General features: G+C 42.7%; 1 protein-coding gene across 2 annotated transcripts in view; it reads right to left on the bottom strand.

Moving 5' to 3' along the window:
- LOC117514918 (FERM and PDZ domain-containing protein 4-like) overlaps nucleotides 1-18,283 on the bottom strand; it is a 200,343-nt gene extending 182,060 nt beyond the window's left edge. For both annotated transcript variants that reach the window (XM_034175499.1, XM_034175492.1), the window contains exon 1: nucleotides 18,030-18,283. In XM_034175499.1, the coding sequence (XP_034031390.1) occupies nucleotides 18,030-18,064 (35 nt within the window). In that variant the 5' untranslated portion in view covers nucleotides 18,065-18,283. The remainder of the gene's footprint in view (nucleotides 1-18,029) is intronic.
- Between the last annotated feature and the right edge of the window lie 322 nt (nucleotides 18,284-18,605).

Here is an 18,605-nt window from a genome sequence, read left to right on the forward strand (position 1 = left end):
ATCAGCGGTCTTTCTCAACATCCTCCTGACAAATGGACACACAAAAATGGCCACAGTCCAATGCTAGCCCCTTCCATGTTTGACACTGTGATAGATACATATGGTTCTGTGTTAACTTGGCATTGAATTAATTCTGTCCAAAATTAAAACACTTTACCCTTCACTAGAATGCAACTACCCGGCCATGTTCCTCCATGGCCCAAAATGACTTTTCAAAGGGAATGGTTAAAATTACACCTTTAGCTACTCTTAAACGTCATCACAAGGCCATGTATCACCTGTCTGTTGGTTACACAACCCTTCCAAGATGTTTCATCCATCTTGTTGAAATGGACTGTTCCTTTTAACAGTCACTCAAGGTCATGCGACCAGTAGAAAGGTGCATTGGATTGTACTGAAATTTTTATGATTTGTATCAATTCAGTGGAATATCCATCCTAAATGTCACATACACTCTAATAGCATTGGGTCAGTTTTTTCACCTTTACTCATGACCTTGACTTTTTCAGTTTGTCTAAAAATCTAAATCACTGACTTGCCAATCATACCACCAAGAGTAGTTGAAATTACAACAAACCTGTTCAACTTATTTTCTTCACAAAGAAGACTGAAAACATCCTGTGACAGCAGGGATCAATGATCAGAATCACACATGACTGATTGTGATCAAAGGTCAGCAATCAGAATCTAATTTCAGTTATCACTATCAACAATCAAGATCTAATGTCAGTGATTAGGATCAAAGATTGGTGATTTTTATCCGGAACCAAGGATCCAGATGTCCATTTTGTGATCACAATCTAATTTCAGTGAATAGGATCAATGTCGGTCATTGGTATAAATGATTTGTGGCACAGGTAAGTTAACATGATTGATATCCTAATCTGCAATTAAGATATCAGGTCAGTTATTTGTTTCAAAGATCAGGATCAAAGATGAATGATCACAATTAAACAAACAAAAATCAGGATCTAGGATCAAAGATGGGTGATTGCTATGTACGTTCTGTGCTCAGGATCAAAGGTCAGCAATCAGGATCTTATGTCATCAGGATTGAAGGATCAGGATGTACATTTTGTGATCAGAGTCACAGATCTTTATCAAAGTTCAGCAGTAAGGATCCATTTTCAGTGATTTGGTTCAAAGGTGAAAGATCAGTGAGTGATCAGGTTCACAAGTCAAAGATCAAGGTATAGTGATCACTGTCTCATTCCAATGATTGGGATCAAAGGTGAAGATCAAAGATGAGTGATTAAGATCATGATCTAAGGACCAGGATGTGCATTCAACAATCAGAACAACAGATCAGGATCTAATTTCACTGATTAACATCAAAAATCAATTATTGCTATCGACGATCTGGATCAAACAAGGGTGATCAGGATCACAGATTAGGATCAAAGATGACTTCCCAAGATCTAAGGTTCAGTTAAGAAAGGAAAATGTTAGAGACACTGTAAACAGAGGACTCTTGGGCCTTGGTGAAGGTATAGGACACTCTGTGTGCCCATATAGTCATCAACACCTGGGTACAGCTAATGCTTGTGTCAGCTATAATTTTATGATGATCTCTGAAGTTATTGTGAAACAGTCACTCTAAACTGAAAATCACCATGAATATTATTGCGGGTTCCACATCTTGTCAGATGGCTGTCGGTACACTGACGTCTTCCCCTCTGAAGTAGCAGCATGCATTGGCAGAAAGCAGAAGGCAGTTTGGCACACGTTACTGTAATGTGATATTCAGAACACAAACAAGCCCTGCTGGCTACTTTCACTGCCAAATCCAGACACACCAAAAGCCATCACATTCCCACAGTACAACGCTGATGCAGGTCCTGTCTGTCATTAGAATGCATGGTTGGAAACAGAGAGCCATTGGGTTACAAAAATGATATACATCAGTCCAAAGAATAACATTTTTCTTCAAAACTCCTATTTTCATCTGTTAATCTTGCAATAATTGATTTTATGTTGGTGATAAATGATCCATAACTTTGCATTAAAGTTTACAGTGCAGTTTTGGCTTGTACGCAATCTGCAAGAAACAAATTTCATGGAGACAGCTTGCAGATGTGAGCTGGCCATCTGGGTACCGGCATAATGCAGGTATATTTCCAGCCGTCCAAACAGCTCTCTCGGTGCCTGTTAGCATTAGCCTGTTTATCATTCATGTATTGTGTAATTTTGTCTTAGTAGCTGTTTTGCCATATTGTTTTCATTAATTGTTACCTTAGTCACTTCAGTCAGTTTGGTTCTGTTTATTTCATTTCTTGTGTTATGCTTTAGTCTGGCCTTTTCTGTGAAGTTTACTTTGTCTCTGGTTTTGTTTTCAGTTTATCATTTAGCTTTCTGTTTAGTCATTTTAGGCATTATCTGTTATTCTATAGTCTGTAGGTTTGTTTGCCATTTTGTTCTTGTTAGTTTTTATACTTTAGCCATGGTCATTTCTGTTCTAGTTTTGTGTTAGGTCTTAGTTTTATTTTCTGGCTGGTCTGTTCACTTTATCATTTACTAGTTTTTGGGGTCATTTCTTTCCGTTAGCATGTCATGATGTTTAGTTGTTTTTTTTTTTCTCTCTCTCTCTGTTTTCTTTCGTCTCTGTCTCATTGCACTTGTCTCTGCATTTTGTCATTTGTTTTTTCTTCATCAGGATTACCTTTTGGTTTTTGCTGTTCATTATTTTTGCACTTAATCACGCCCACCTGAACTTTTCTGTTTCTTCTGTTTGCCACGCCCCCTTCCTGATTCTTCCAACACACCTGTTCTCACTTTCCTGATTTCCACCTTGGTTATTTAAACCCTCTGTTTTCACTCAAGCCCCGCCAGTTCGTTGATTTTCACAGTCCTCGTACCAGCCTTTTCATAGCTCTGTCTTGTCTTGCCGAGTACTGACCCAGCTCTGTTTTGTGACCTTGTCTTGCTTCTTCCCACGTACTTTGTCGGCCTGTGTAAAAGATCTGAGCCTGCCTTTTTAACAACGCCTTTGCCTGCCGACTATCTGTACCTCTGCATCCATGACTGTCTAACTGTGTACCGAATCCAAGCTCGTTTTGACCGATACAAGCCTTTCAGTTTCAATTCCACTGTCTGTGAGTTTTTGCATTTGGGTCCCACAACCTTCTGTGTCACATCACCTCGAGATCCTGACAATATATATATAAACGATTCCAATGAAGTTGGGACGTTGTGTAAAATGTAAATAAAAACAGAATACGATGATCTGCAAATCCTCTTCAGCCTATATTCAACTGAATACACCACAAAGACAAGATATTTAATGTTCAAACTGATAAACTTTATTGTTTTTGTGCAAATATTTGCACATTTTGAAATGGATGCCTGCAATACGTTTCAAAAAAGCTGGGACAGTGGTATGTTTACCACTGTGTTACATCACCTTTCCTTCTAACAACACTCAATAAAAATTTGGGAACTGAAGACATTAATTGTTGAAGCTTTGTAGGCGGAATTCTTTCCCATTCTTGCTTGATGTACGACTTCAGTTGTTCAACAGTCCGGGGTGTCCGTTGTCGTATTTTGCGCTTCATAATGTGCCACACATTTTCAGTGGGCGACAGGTCTGGACTGCAGGCAGGCCAGTCGAGTACCCGCACTCCTTTACTGCGAAGCCACGCTGTTGTAACATGTGCAGAATGTGGCTTGGCATTGTCTTGCTGAAATAAGCAGGGATGTCTCTGAAAAGACATTGCTTAGATGGCAGCTTGTGTTGCTCCAAAACCTGGATGTACCTTTCAGCATTGATGGTGCCATCACAGATGTGTAAGTTGCCCATGCCATGGGCACTAACACACCCCCATACCATCACTGGCTGCTGTTTTCTGACGTGTTCCTGAGCCCACGCCGTGAGATCCTTTACGCACGATATTGGTCTTTAATGCAGTGCCGCCTGAGGGATCAAAGGTCACGGGCATTCAATGTTAGCTTTCGACCTTGCAAGTAGCAAGTATCTGGAATTTTGTTAGAAGACGCCTGTGTGAAGCTAATTTATTTGCAAGAATCCCCCGCAAAGTCCCTCTGTTAAATAAAAGACATGCAGAAGAGGTTACAATTTGCCAAAGAACACATCAACTGGCCTAAAGAGAAATGGAGGAATATTTTGTGGACTGATGAGAATAAAATTGTTCTTTTTGGGTCCAAGGGCCACAGACAGTTTGTGAGATGACCACGAAACTATGAATTCAAGCCACAGTTCACAGTGAAGACAGCGAAGCATGGTGGTGCAAGCATCATGATATGGGCATGTTTCTCCTACTATGGTGTTGGGCCTATATATCGCATACCAGGTATCATGGATCAGTTTGGATATGTCAAAATACTTGAAGAGGTCATGTTGCCTTATGCTGAAGAGGACATGCCCTTGAAATGGGTGTTTCAACAAAACAATGACCCCAAGCACACTAGTAAATGAGCAAAAATCTTGGTTCCAAACCAACAAAATTAATGCCTCGCAGATGTGAAGAAATCATGAAAAACTGTGGTTATACAACTAAATACTAGTTTAGTGATTCACAGGATTGCTAAAAAAAAGCACTTTGAACATAATAGTTTTGAGTTTGTAGCATCAACAGCAGATGCTACTATTATTGTGAACACCCCCTTTTCTACTTTTTTTTTTTACTAATAGCCCAATTTCATAGCCTTAAGAGTGTGCATATCATGAATGCTTGGTCTTGTAGGATTTGTGAGAATCTACTGGTACCTTGTTTCCCATGTAACAAGAAGAAATATACTCAAAACCTGGATTAATCTTTTTAGTCACATAGCACTACTATTATTCTGAACACTACTGTAAGTGTACCGGAGACAATACTGGAATTTATCAGTTATCAGTTATCTGTAACTTCGGATACATTTTTGGGTGGTTTATCGTTTTATCTTTTTTCAAAGATAACTTTTCAATTATCTGATTATCTGTTATCAAAGTAAATTTTTTGGTTAACTGTGCCCACTACTGGGTATATTTGGCAGGTTGAGTGATGCACGTGCCTGGTTATTGTTAATATGTGGGCATGGTGGTTATGGATATTGAAGTTTTTGTGCACTATGTTCTGGATTGCTGTTATCTCTTGCATCATCAAAGTATGTCATTACTTGTTAGCTCCATATTCAATAATTTCTTTTTTATGTTCACTTAGTTTTATACTAAGTCAGTTTATTAACTTTTTAAATGTAGGGAGTTGTTGACTGATCCACATCACGCTATGCGTGACTATAGCGTGACTCTCATTGACTCTCATTGATATATCAATGAGAGTCAAGGGTCTGGATGGGTATTGTACTTAATATTTTCTGGAGTATACATAAATCACATCAGAGTCTTTCAGAATTATTGAATAGAAGATTTATTTTGAACATGACAAAAGAAAAAAAATAAAACAACAGACAACGTAAAATAAAGTTATTTCAAAAAGGAGTGAGAATAAGTAGAAACTTACCGAATCCCACCCCTCCTCCCTGTATAATGATTTGTATATCAATCCCTGTTTCCTTAAAAATACTACTGTTGACAATCATGATAATAGCAACAACAATATTCTTCTTCTTCTCTGTCTTTCGGCTGTTCCCGTTAGGGGTCACCACAGCAGATCAATCGTTTCCATCTCACCCTGTCCTCTGTATCTTCCTCTGTCACACCAACCACCTGCATGTCCTCTCTCAGCACATCCATGAACCTCCTCTTTGGCCTCCCTCTTCTCCTCCTGCCTGGTGGCTCCATCCTCAGCATCCTTCTCCCTATATACCCTGGGTCCCTCCTCTGCACATGTCCAAACCATCTCAATCTCGCCTCTCCGACTTTGTCTCCAAACCGTCCCACCTGAGCTGTCCCTCTGATATGTTCATTCCTAATCTTGTCCATTCTTGTCACTCCCAAAGAGAATCTCAACATCTTCAGCTCTGCCACCTCCAGCTCTGCCTCCTGTCTTTTTGTTAGTGCCACTGTCTCTAAACCATACAACATAGCTGGTCTCACTACTGTTTTGTAAACTTTCCCCTTCACTCTTGCTGATATTCTTCGGTCACCAATCACTCCTGCCACCTTTCTCCACCCACTCCACCCTGCCTGCACTCTCTTATTCATCTCTCTACCACACTCTCCATTACTTTGAACAGTTGACCCCAAATATTTAAACTCATCTACTTTCACCACTTCTACTCCTTGTAACTGCACTATTCCACTGGGCTCCCTCTCATTCACACACATGTACTCAGTCTTGCTTCTACTGACTTTCATTCCCCTTCTCTCCAAAGCATATCTCCACTTCTCCAGACTAGACTCAACTTGCTCTCTACTCTCACTACAGATCACAATGTCATCTGCAAACATCATAGTCCATGGGGATTCCTGTCTGATCTCATCTGTCAACCTGTCCATCACCACTGCAAACAAGAAAGGACTCAGAGCTGATCCTTGGTGTAATCCCACCTCCACCTTGAATGAGTCTGTCATTCCGACTGCGCATCTCACCGCTGTCACACTATTCTTGTACATGTCCTGCACTACCCTAACATACTTCTCTGCCACTCCAGACTTCCTCATACAATGCCACAGCTCTTCTCTTGGCACCCTATCATAAGCTTTTTCTAAGTCCACAAACACACAATGTAACTCTTTATGTCCTTCTCTGTACTTTTCCAACAGTATTCTCAGAGCAAACATTGCATCTGTAGTGCTCTTTCTCGGCATGAAACCATATTGCTGCTCACAGATCTTCACCTGTTTTCTAAGCCTAGCTTCTACTACTCTTTCCCATAACTTCATGCTGTGGCTGATCAGCTTTATGCCTCTGTAGTTACTGCAGCTCTGCACATCACCCTTGTTCTTGAAAATAGGAACAAGCACACTTCGTCTCCACTCCTCAGGTATCCTCTCACTTTCCAAGATTTTATTAAACAATCTGGTTAGAAACTCTACTGCCATCTCTGCTAGACATTTCCATGCCTCCATTGGAATGTCATCTGGACCAAATGCCTTTCCACTCTTCATCCTCTTCATATCAACCCTCACTTCTTCCTTGCTAATCTCTTTTACTTCCTGATTTACTCTCACCACATCATCCAGCCTTTTCTCTTGCTCATTTTCTTTATTCATCAACTATTCAAAATATTCCCTCCACCTTCTCAGCACACACTCCTCACTTGTCAGCACATTACCATGTGCATCTTTTACCACCCTAACCTGCTGCACATCCTTTCCAGCTCTGTCCCTTTGTCTGGCCAATCGGTACAAGTCCTTTTCTCCTTCCTTACTATTCAACTTCTTGTACAGCTCACAATATGCCTTTTCCTTTGCTTTTGCCACTTCTCTTCTCGCCTTACGCCGCATCTCCTTGTACTCCTGTCTACTTTCTTCATCTCTCCGACTATCCCAAAACTTTTTCGCCAACCTCTTTCTCCTTATGTTTTCCTGGACCTCTTCATTCCACCACCAAGTCTCCATGTCTTCCTTCCACTGTCCAGATGTCATACCCAGTACTGCCCTAGCTGTCTCCCTCACCACATCTGCAGTACTTTTCCAGTTGTCCAAAATTGCTTCCCCTCCAACTAGTGCTTCTCTCACCTGCTCGCTAAATTTCACACAGCAGTCTTCCTCCTTCAGCTTCCACCATCTGATCCTTTGTTGAGCTCTCACTCTCTTCTTCTTCTTTACCTCTAAAGTCATCCTACAAACAACCATCCTATGCTGTCTAGTGACACTCTCTCCTGCTACCGCCTTACAGTCTGTGATTTCTTTTAGCTTGCATCTCCTATAAAGAATGTAGTCCACCTGTGTGCACCTTCCTCCACTCTTATATGTTACCCTGTGCTCCTCCCTTTTCTTAAAGTAGGTATTCACCACAGCCATTTCCATCCTTTTTGCAAAATCAACTACCATCTGTCCTTCCCCATTCCTATCCTTGATACCATATCTACCCATTACTTCCTCATCACCTCTCTTCCCTTCACCAACATGCCCATTGAAGTCTAATCCTATCACCACTCTTTCATGCTTGGGCACACTCTCCACCACCTCATCTAACACACTCCAGAAATCTTCTTTCTCCTTCATCTCACAACCTACCTGTGGGGCATATGCACTGATGATATTCATCATCACCCCTTCAATTTCCAACTTCACACTCATCACCCTGTCAGACACTCGCTTAATCTCCAATACACTTTTAACATACTCTTCCTTTAAAATGACCCCAACACCATTTCTCTTCCTGTCCTCACAATGGCACAACAACTTGTACCCACCGCCGATGCTCCTGCTCTTACTTCCCTTCCACTTGGTCTCTTGCACACACAATATGTCTACCTTTCTCCTCTCCATCATATCAGCCAGCTCTCTCCCTTTACCAGTCGTACTACCAACATTCAAAGTCCCCACTCTCATTTCCACCCTTCTAGTTTTCTTCTTCTCCCGCTGTTCGTGGCAACGTTTTCCTCCTCTTCTTTATCGTCTTCACCCAGCAGTAGCCCAATTTCCACCGGCACCCTGTTGGGCAATAGCACCGGTGGCGGACGTTGTTAACCCGGGCCGCGACCGATCAGGTATGGGAATTCGATTCTGAGTCTGCATAGTTGGGTTGGCTTGTTTTACGCCAGATGCCGCAACCCTCCTCATTTATCCGGGCTTGGGACCGGCACTCAGAATGTACTGGCTGCACACCCCATGTGGCTGAGTTAACAACAATATTAATATTATTAATAATAATAATAATGATACAATACCTTTTATAAAAAGATGAAGACAAAAAGAACCCGACAAAACAAAACAGAAAAGACAGACCCAACTAACAATGAGCATAAATAAATCCATAAAACAAATTTTGAAATAAATAATCAATACAGTTTCCTATGAAGACCTAATGATTCTCACATCCCCACTTCATCCCTGTATCCCATGAAAACACATTCTTTATATTTTGTTTTAAACTTTTGAATGCTTGGACACTGCTTTAACTCCTCATTCATACCGTTCCACAGTCATTTCTTGTTTGTGCAGTTTGTTAATTTTGAAGTTGTATTTCCCTCGTCACTGATGTCCCCCCTCTTGATCCTTGAACAATTTCTGTTATTTGGTAAAAGGTCATTTTTACCTTGTACAAGATCTGTGCCATTTGGAATTTTACTACGTCTGTTAAGTTTAATAGTTTTGATTTTGAGAAGAGTGTGTAAGTATGGGCTTGATAGCTGACATTATGAATAACCTGTATCACCCTTTTTGAAGAATAATTAGTGATTTCAATGAACTCATACAGTTATTGCCCAGGGTTGGGTAGGATTACTTTGAAATGTAATCCAAAAGTAATCAAATTACAAGTAATCCAAATGTATGTACATCCACATGTATTCTTTCAAAGTAATCCTACCCAAAGTTGTTATTGCCCCAGATCTCTACAGAGTAATTGAAATACAGTAAGACAATGGAACAGTATCAGATGTGGAGTGCTTTTTGATCCAGAACATGTTTTGCTTGGTTTAACACTGAAATTCTTCTTGATAATTTGGTTTGTATATATTTTATGTGTGGTTTTTGATTTTATCATCTATTATTTTAATTAACTCTTTCAATCTGCACCCCATCTATCTGTATTTGTACTTGCTCATAGGTCCTGCAGTTCCCAAATGACAGTGGTTTTGTTTTATTTAAGTTTCATGACAATTTCACAGTAAAACCACCAGTGTAAAATTAACACTGCCAGTGCACATATGGTCTTACTCTGGCCAGAGTGGGACCATATGTTCACTGTCAGTGTTAATTTAACAATGGTGATTTTACTGTGTTGTTTCGGTCAAACCTTATTTTCAATTTGTTCACTTCTTCAGTGATTTCCTCTACCATTTCTTTTTAATTCTCCCCAGAACAGAAAATATTTATTCATCAGCAAACAACACCAGTTCGAGTATCTGTGACACCTTACAAATATCATTCATATATAATATAAATAGTTTGGGCTCCAACACTGACCACTGTGGTATCCCACAAACAATGTCCAAAAATTCAGAACTGGCATCATCTTAACTGCTATCTCTGCTCTAAATAGCTTCTAACCCTGTTGTGTGGGCCGCTGAAGAGGAGGTACTGCTGGCCCACCACCAGAGGGCGCCCTGCCTGAAGTGCAGACTTCAGGAGAGAGGGCGTATCCGCCCCACGGGAGCAACTGGGAGTAACAGCTGTCACTCATCATCAACGCCAGCTGTCACTCATCAACCACCACCACCATAAAAGCTGGGCAGCATCTCCACCTCGCTGCCGAGATATCAGCTACCAAATAGGTAAAACTCTCAGCCGTTTTTGGTGCAAAACAATTGTTCTGAATACTTTGCAGGCGTACCTGATAACTATCCACAGCTGGAGGCTGGGGTTGTGGATCGTGAAGGAGACGACGTTCTTCTCTCCTCACACCAAACTGGATAAGTAGTCAGGTGCTGCACGTTTGTTGTTTCTGTGTTAAAGGTGGAGGTGTTTTTCTCACCTGACTACAGAGAGAACACTTTTGCTGACTGTTTACTGGGTGTGTACACACACACACACACACACACACACCATTAAGTGTCTCTGCTTCCTGCCAGCAGTACCAGGTCTGACAGCTGGAGACCGTGGCCACCTGGGGACTCGGGACTTGGCGGCTCCGGTGTGCTTCAGACCCGTTGGCAGTGGAAATCATGTGGGGCCTGGCTCTTCTCTGGACAGATGTCTTCTATCCTCGAGCCTGCCCACACGTCACCTTTGTATATTGACTGCATGCAAATTCTGTGATTGTCTGTATTTCGTTGTGCACATTCACAACAGTAAATTGTTGTTTTTGGCTTATCCATTGTCCCTTCATTTACGCCCCCTGTTGTGGGTCCGTGTCACTACACTTTCCCAACAGGATATCTCGGCCAACGTCATGGACTCGAGGGGCGTCAACCAACGTTTGAACAACCAATGGAACAGCAGGGTGCACAGGCACCAGCAGGAGGCGTGTTAGGTGAGTGGCAGCAAATCTTAACCGCCTTCACTGCTCGATTGGACTTAGTGACCGAGCAGAGCGCAATACTCGTTGGGAGCGAGACAAGGGACGTGGCCGGGCACGAGCCGTCCCTCTCCCTTCCGGGTCTGAAAAGGCGCCGCCGTCCCCACGCTCCACAGCCTCAGCGCTCCATGTGGTAACAGCTCCCCCTGCTGACGTTGCTAGGGAAACGAGCAGGGCCAAAATAAGAACAGATGACAGATCGAGGAGGCTGGCCCGCGGGGAGTGTTTTCTCTGCAGCTCAAAAGAGCACATACAGAAAAACTGCCCCAAACGGCCAAAATGACAACACTCACCTTTAGAGACTGGGCTAAGGGTGGGTCATAACATTCACGTGGGAGACACACGTTTATCTGCACACCTCCCAGTTACGATCCTGAGTGGGGATCTAACCCTTCAAGCACCAGCACTGGTGGACACGGGGTCAGAAGGGAATCTGCTGGACAGCAGATGGGCAAGGGAAGTAGGGCTCCCTCTAGTGGCGCTCCCTTCACCATTGAAGGTGCAGGCGCTAGATGGCACCCTTCTTCCTTTAATCACACACAAGACACAACCAGTAACTCTGGTGGTGTCTGGGAATCATCGGGAGGAGATTGAGTTTTATGTAACTCCTACCTCCCGCATAATTTTGGGCTTCCCATGGATGATTAAACACAATCCCCTGATTGATTGGCCGTCTGGGGTTGTGGCTCAGTGGAGCGAAACCTGCCACCGGGAGTGTTTAGGATCCTCGGTTCCCCCCGGTTTGACTGCTAACGAGGAGGTAAAAGTTCCCCCCAATCTGACGGCGGTGCCTGAGGAGTACCACGATCTTGCTGACGTCTTCAGCAAAGATCTGGCACTCACTCTTCCCCCGCACGGCCGTACGATTGCGCCATTGATCTGATCCCGGGCGTTGAGTACCCGTCCAGTAGACTGTACAACCTCTCACGTCCAGAGCGCGAATCAATGGAAACCTACATCCTGGACTCGTTAGCTGCCGTGTTGATCCGGAACTCCACCTCTCCGGTGGGTGCTGGTTTCTTTTTTGTGGCCAAGAAAGATGGCGGACTCTGTCCATGCATTGATTACAGAGGGCTGAACGAGATTACGGTTCACAATCGATACCCGTTGCCCCTGTTAGATTCAGTGTTCACACCCCTGCATGGAGCCAAAATTTTCACAAAGCTGGATCTTAGAAATGCATACCACCTGGTTCGGATCCGGAAGGGAGACGAGTGGAAGACGGCATTTAACACCCAGTTAGGTCACTTTGAGTACCTGGTCATGCCGTTCGGCCTCACCAACACCCCCGCAACGTTCCAAGCTTTGGTGAACAACGTTTTGCGGGACTTCCTGCACCGATTCATCTTCGTATACCTGGACGATATACTCATCTTTTCCACAGATCCTGAGACTCATGTTAAGCATGTACGTCAGGTCCTGCAGCGGTTGTTGGAGAACCGGCTGTTTGTGAAGGGCGAGAAGTGCGAGTTCCACCGCACTTCTTTGTCCTTTCTGGGGTTCATAATCTCCTCCAACTCTGTCGCCCCTGATTAAGTCAAGGTTGCGGCGGTGAGAGATTGGCCCCAACCAACAAGCCGTAGGAAGCTGCAACAGTTCCTCGGCTTTGCTAACTTCTACAGGAGGTTCATTAAGGGCTACAGTCAGGTGGTTAGTCCCTTGACAGCCCTGACCTCCTCCAAAGTCCCCTTCACCTGGTCGGATCAGTGCGAAGCCGCGTTTACGGAGTTGAAATGCCGGTTCTCCACTGCGCCAGTTCTGGTGCAGCCCGATCCTAATCGGCAGTTTATTGTTGAAGTGGATGTCTCTGACTCAGGGATAGGAGCTGTGCTGTCCCAGAGCAGGGAGTCCGATAAGGTCCTCCACCCCTGTGCCTATTTTTCCCGCAGGTTGACCCCGGCTGAGCAAAACTATGACGTGGGCAATCGAGAACTCCTTGCGGTGAAAGAGGCTCTTAAGGAGTGGAGACACCTGTTGGAGGGAGTTGCGGTGCCATTCACGGTTTTCACGGACCATCGGAACCTGGAGTACATCCGGACCACCAAGCGTCTGAACCCCAGGCAAGCCCGCTGGTCATTGTTCTTCGGGCGTTTTGACTTCCAGATCACCTACCACCCCGGGACCAAGAACCAAAGATCTGACGTCTTGTCCCGGGTTCACGAAGAGGAAGTCAAAACCGAGCTGTCGGATCCAACGGAATCCATCATCCCCGAGTCCACTGTCGTGGCCACCCTCACCTAGGATGTGGAGAAGACCGTCCGGGAGGCCCTGGCATGGAACCCAGACCCGGGAACTGGCCCGAGAGACAAGTTGTATGTCCCACCAGAAGCCAGAGCTGCAGTCCTGGACTTCTGTCATGGTTCCAAGCTCTCCTGTCACCCAGGGGTGAGAAGAACCATGGCAGTGGTCCGGCAGCGCTTCTGGTGGGCGTCTATGGAAGCCGACATCCGGGAGTATGTCCAGGCCTGTACCACCTGCGCCAGGGGAAAAGCTGACCATCAATGGGCACAGGGACTCCTCCAGCCGCTACCTGTGCCTCATCGCCCCTGGTCCCACATCGGCCTGGACTTCGTCACAGGCCTCCCGCCATCCCAGGGCATGACGACCATCCTCACGATAGTGGAACGGTTCTCCAAGGCAGCCCACTTCGTGGCCCTCCCGAAGCTCCCAACGGCCCAGGAGACAGCAGACCTCCTGGTCCACCATGTCGTACGTCTGCATGGGATTCCATCTGACGTTGTCACCGACCGTGGTCCCCAGTTCTCCTCACAAGTCTAGAGGAGTTTCTGTAGACAACTGGGGGCCACCGCAAGCCTCTCGTCCGGGTACCATCCACAGATGAACGGACAGGCAGAGCGGACAAACCAGGATTTGGAGCAGGCACTCCGCTGCATGACCTCCACGCACCCAACGGCCTGGAGCACCCATCTAGCCTGGATCGAGTACGCTCACAACAGCCAAATTTCATCTGCCACCGGCCTCTCCCCATTTGTGGTATGTTTGGGGTACCAGCCCCCATTATTTCCGCTCATGGAGGGAGAGGTCGGGGTGCTCATCCATTGTCCCTTCATTTACACCCCCTGTTGTGGGTCCGTGTCACTACACTTTCCCAACAAACCCAGTCTGACACAATACCTCTGATGCCATATCTTTCCAGTTTTTTTTTAATTAATATTTCATGGTTGATTGTGTCAAAGGCTTTCTTAATGTCACTAAATATTCCAACTGCATATTTCTTTTGTTCAATCATGTTTGTGATTTCTTCAAATTGTGTATTATTGCAAATTATGTTGTACTGTTTGATCCAAAACCATATTGGTTATTGGAGAGTAATTTGTACTTTTCATATCCAATCTATTATTAAAGAGTTTTTTCTAGTATTTTACAGAATTGTGGAAGTAAATCCACAGGTCTGTAGATGTTGAAATAATGCTTGTTCCCAGTTTTGTACAGAGGAATGATTTTTAGCTATTTTCATCTTGTTTGTGAATGACCCAGTTTGAAATGATCAATTACAGATGTATGTTAAAGGTTTGAGATCCCTTCAATGTTCTTATATTAATGCCATTCTAACAATTTGATGTTTGTTTTTGCATTTTATAGCAATATCTATAATTATCTAATTTTTTTTTTCCTCTTCCCCTGTTTTGAGAAACATTGAGTTACATTTTTGTTCTGTCAATACATCCATATTTTTCCCAACTGTCCCTGGATCAAAGATTTTTCCTGCAAGATCGGGTCCCACATTTACAACAACAACAAAAAAAAAAGATTTAGGTTGTCAGCCACATCATTTTTATTACAAATTACATTACCCTCATCAATAAAATACTCAGGCTATTGTAACGTTTTAGAACTACTTCTTATCATGCTGTTTAGTATACCTCACACTCTATTTATTTCATTATTATCTAATAATGTCCTATAATAATCTTTTTGGTAGACCTTATGATATTTGTTAACTTATTTCTATATTGTTCATATTTATTTTCTGCCTCTTTAGTTCTCAATCTTATGAATTCTCTGTATAGTGCATTTTTCTTTTTGCAGGTCTTTTGTAAACCTTTTGTGATCCATGGACAGTTGCCATACTTCAGTTTTCTTGTGTATCTTTAACTGGACAGCTTTTATCACATAATTGCCTAAATACCTTCAGAAATATTTCATATGCATTGTCCACATTGTTTTCTTGGTATACTGCTTCCCAGTTTTCATAATTCATTCCTGAATGTGTTAATTGGTTCCCTGACATCATTCTCCTATACCCTTTTTGCTTATTTTTTTTTTCTATTGATATAGTTGCAATCATAGATTATCAGCTCTTTAGTTTAGTCACAGCATTTATTCTTATTATTCATTCTGCTGATTGCTTTGTTTCCTGGGTAAACCCTACATAAATACTGTACATACTACTTCTACTATTTTTCAGTAGCTCATTTGCATTCCATGACCTCCCTAACTCATTAAAAAAAAGATATACTCTGGAAAATATGGTACTTCTGGTTTGTAATGACTCCAATGACCAGAGCCCAGATTTGATGTTTTGGTGAAAGAAACTTTTGCATTTCTTCATAATTGATGTAAATAAAGTCCAAGACATGTCAGTGATGTGGAAATGTTCATGTCTCCATCCCCTGACTTGTCTAAAGAAAACTGCCAATAAAACTGATTATTATTTACAGGTTTTATCAAGTTTTAGAAATTTGCTTTCAGTTTGAGTTTGAGGAATATAATTTTCTAAATTTTAATTCTTTATTTTTTGTATTTCTTGTATTTAAAATTGCATAAACAAATTAAAACGTGTTAAATTTCAAGTGTTCCAATTCTTTTGGAGGGCACAGTATCCTAACATGATGAGTGCAAAATGAGTGTGATATTATTACTGTTTTGTTTAAGAATGTTTAATTTTCACTGTTGCTGCATCTGGTGTCAAATCATAGTCATATCGTATATCATATTGATATGAAAATTCAGTAAGGTATATCTTCTATTATACATTCCGAATCTAAGGTGGAAACTCTACTCTTGTTTACTAAGGTACACCTAAATATCTTTTTTTTTTTAAAGAGAGAGAGAGAGAGGAGAGAGGAGAGAGAGAGAGAGAGAGGGTAGAGCCTCTTAGGTGCCTGGTCTTGAGAACCAGGGATGGTAGGTTGAAAAGCTTTTTTATCCCATGGGAACTCTCCCTACCCTCCTAAGTGGCTCAAGAATATGGGCAGCATGTATATAAGTTCCATTTACATGACAATATTGAGATACGATAATTTGGCCATATTGTACAGCCCTACTGTTAACTAGCTGAAAACTTTGAATATTAATTTACATCTACATTAGAAAAAATGCTTAAGTGGCAGGAGGTTAAGAGGGCTGTAACTGGGGGTTCAGCTGAAAAGCAAAAAAAAAAAAAAAAAAAAAAAAATGCTTAAAAAGGTGGGGAGTATGGGGGGCAGAGCCCCTCCAGAAGCTGAAAGACAAAATAATTAAAGTGCTTAAAAAGGCAGGGGTCCTAACAGTCTAGTCATGCTCATGCTCCCAAGAACCATTTTACTGAAAAAAGGTCTGAAGGACCTAAAGGACATGGTTAGATGGCGAGATGCTTTTCCAAGTATGTGAGAGGCAAATAAAGAAAAATGCTTCAAAAGCCCCCCCCCCCCCCCCCCCCGCCCCCACCCAGAAGCTGAAAGGTTTTTGCCATGCTAATGCTCCCCTGAAGCATTTACTCATAATAAAGTCTGAAGAACCTAATAACATGGTGAGATGCTGACGAGCTTCACTCATTCATGTCCGCGACATATGCACATTAACCGTGAGGAGAAACATGACATCTACCAAGACACACACACACACACACCAGAACAGGAAAGTGAAATTGTGCAAATAGACAAAGCATTCTTGTGGATGAAGAACTTTGCATAATTACTACTAATTACTATTAGCAAACTCAAAACTGGTAAGGCTTTGAGTTAGTAATTGGCATGGCATTGCTGCTGCATGTTGCCATGTCCACCACATTAGGGAACAGCCTAAGATCCTGGAGGGCAACCACCCAGGCAAACAACAATCAAGCACTGCTTTGGAATGCACTTAAACACATGTTTTGAACATTTGTCCAGAGTTTGCATGAAAAGGAAGATATCACAATGTGAACCAATAAAGGTGTGATTACATGATGTCTATGAGCAGGTTGTCATTCATTCACGCTGCCTGTGGTTATGTCAAAAGTACAACCTCCAAACAGCTACTTTTTTATGTGAACCTTAAACTAATTATTTGTTCATCAAATTTCAAAAAAGACTAACAAGCAATTAAACAAATGCAAGAGAACCAGCAAATTGTTCACAATGCAAAATCAACCAGAAGGAGTAGGTTCTTGGCAGGGTGAAAAGCTCTTAAGAGTTCTGGATACAATCTATCCAAAATCAATACATTCTATACTTTCCTCAATACATTGCATTGGACATTTTTCTCAGTGTAAGAACATTTATGCAACCAGCTTTTTCAAGTCCTACCTTATTCTTATTATTAATATGGGGACAAGATCGTGGATGGGTTCTTTAAAGTAAACGCCCCTTTTTTTCTCTTTTTACTTTGGATGCACTGAATTATTTAAACAAGCACATATTTATTTTGAGAGAAAGCTTCCTGCTTAAAGCTCTTCATCCAACTGTACAGTGCATTCTGCTTAGGTTCACCACTCATCTCTTTTTGGTTTGTTCTCAAACTGTTCAACCCCAGTCCACATTTTATATACCAACATTTACTTAGTGCCCACTACTGACACTTTAAGACCTCAATCCTGGACTTGTAAACCTCTTAAGCGTGCAAAAACCACCAAAGAAAACATTGTACAATTGTTGCAAAATTCAATCCATAACTCATAAAACTTTTGGGGAAAAGCACCATCACTCTGTTAAGGGACATTTCTTTGCTGTTCAAAGCACCGAAACATCTTTTTTTTTTAATCACGCAAACCCTCAAAAACAGCAGGAGAAGGCTTACCTGGAAAACTTTGCCATTTTGGAGAAACCAAACATGTCCACGTTGTCCTGCTATAGAGTGTTTACAGCTCAGATGCCCCAAGCTGGCATCCTGTTCCACATCCAAACCTAAATACCCTCCAGCTGAACCACTTTCAACCCGGATCCATCTCAAAAGTCACCCAAAGCCTTTCTGAAAGGAGAATTAGTTGCAACTTGTCGTGAAAATAAACTAACGGCACTAAGCGCCGCCCTTGTAGACCGTCCCGTCCGCTGTGTCAATCCGGTTCCCCGGCTTTCTACAGTGTTGCCTTCTTCATTCAGTGTAGTACAGGTCCTCTCCCACCACCCAGCTCCGTCCGCCACTCGTCACCTGCTTCACACTAAGCCCCTTATGTGTGCTCCATCTCAGTGCATAGAGAAGTGCGGTGATGCTCGCCGCTGTAAACAGAGATGAAGCAGAGGGGAGAGGAGGTAGGAGACGAAAGGGAAAGGGAACAAAAAGGGATGTGATGGTGAGACGGGGAAGGGGGGGATACAGCAGACAGATGACGGATGCTCTGTGGCTCAGGCTTTAGCCTCAGCTGATTGGGGCTCC

The sequence above is a fragment of the Thalassophryne amazonica genome, chromosome 1 (genome assembly GCF_902500255.1).
Source record: "Thalassophryne amazonica chromosome 1, fThaAma1.1, whole genome shotgun sequence".
Classification (NCBI taxonomy): domain Eukaryota; kingdom Metazoa; phylum Chordata; class Actinopteri; order Batrachoidiformes; family Batrachoididae; genus Thalassophryne; species Thalassophryne amazonica.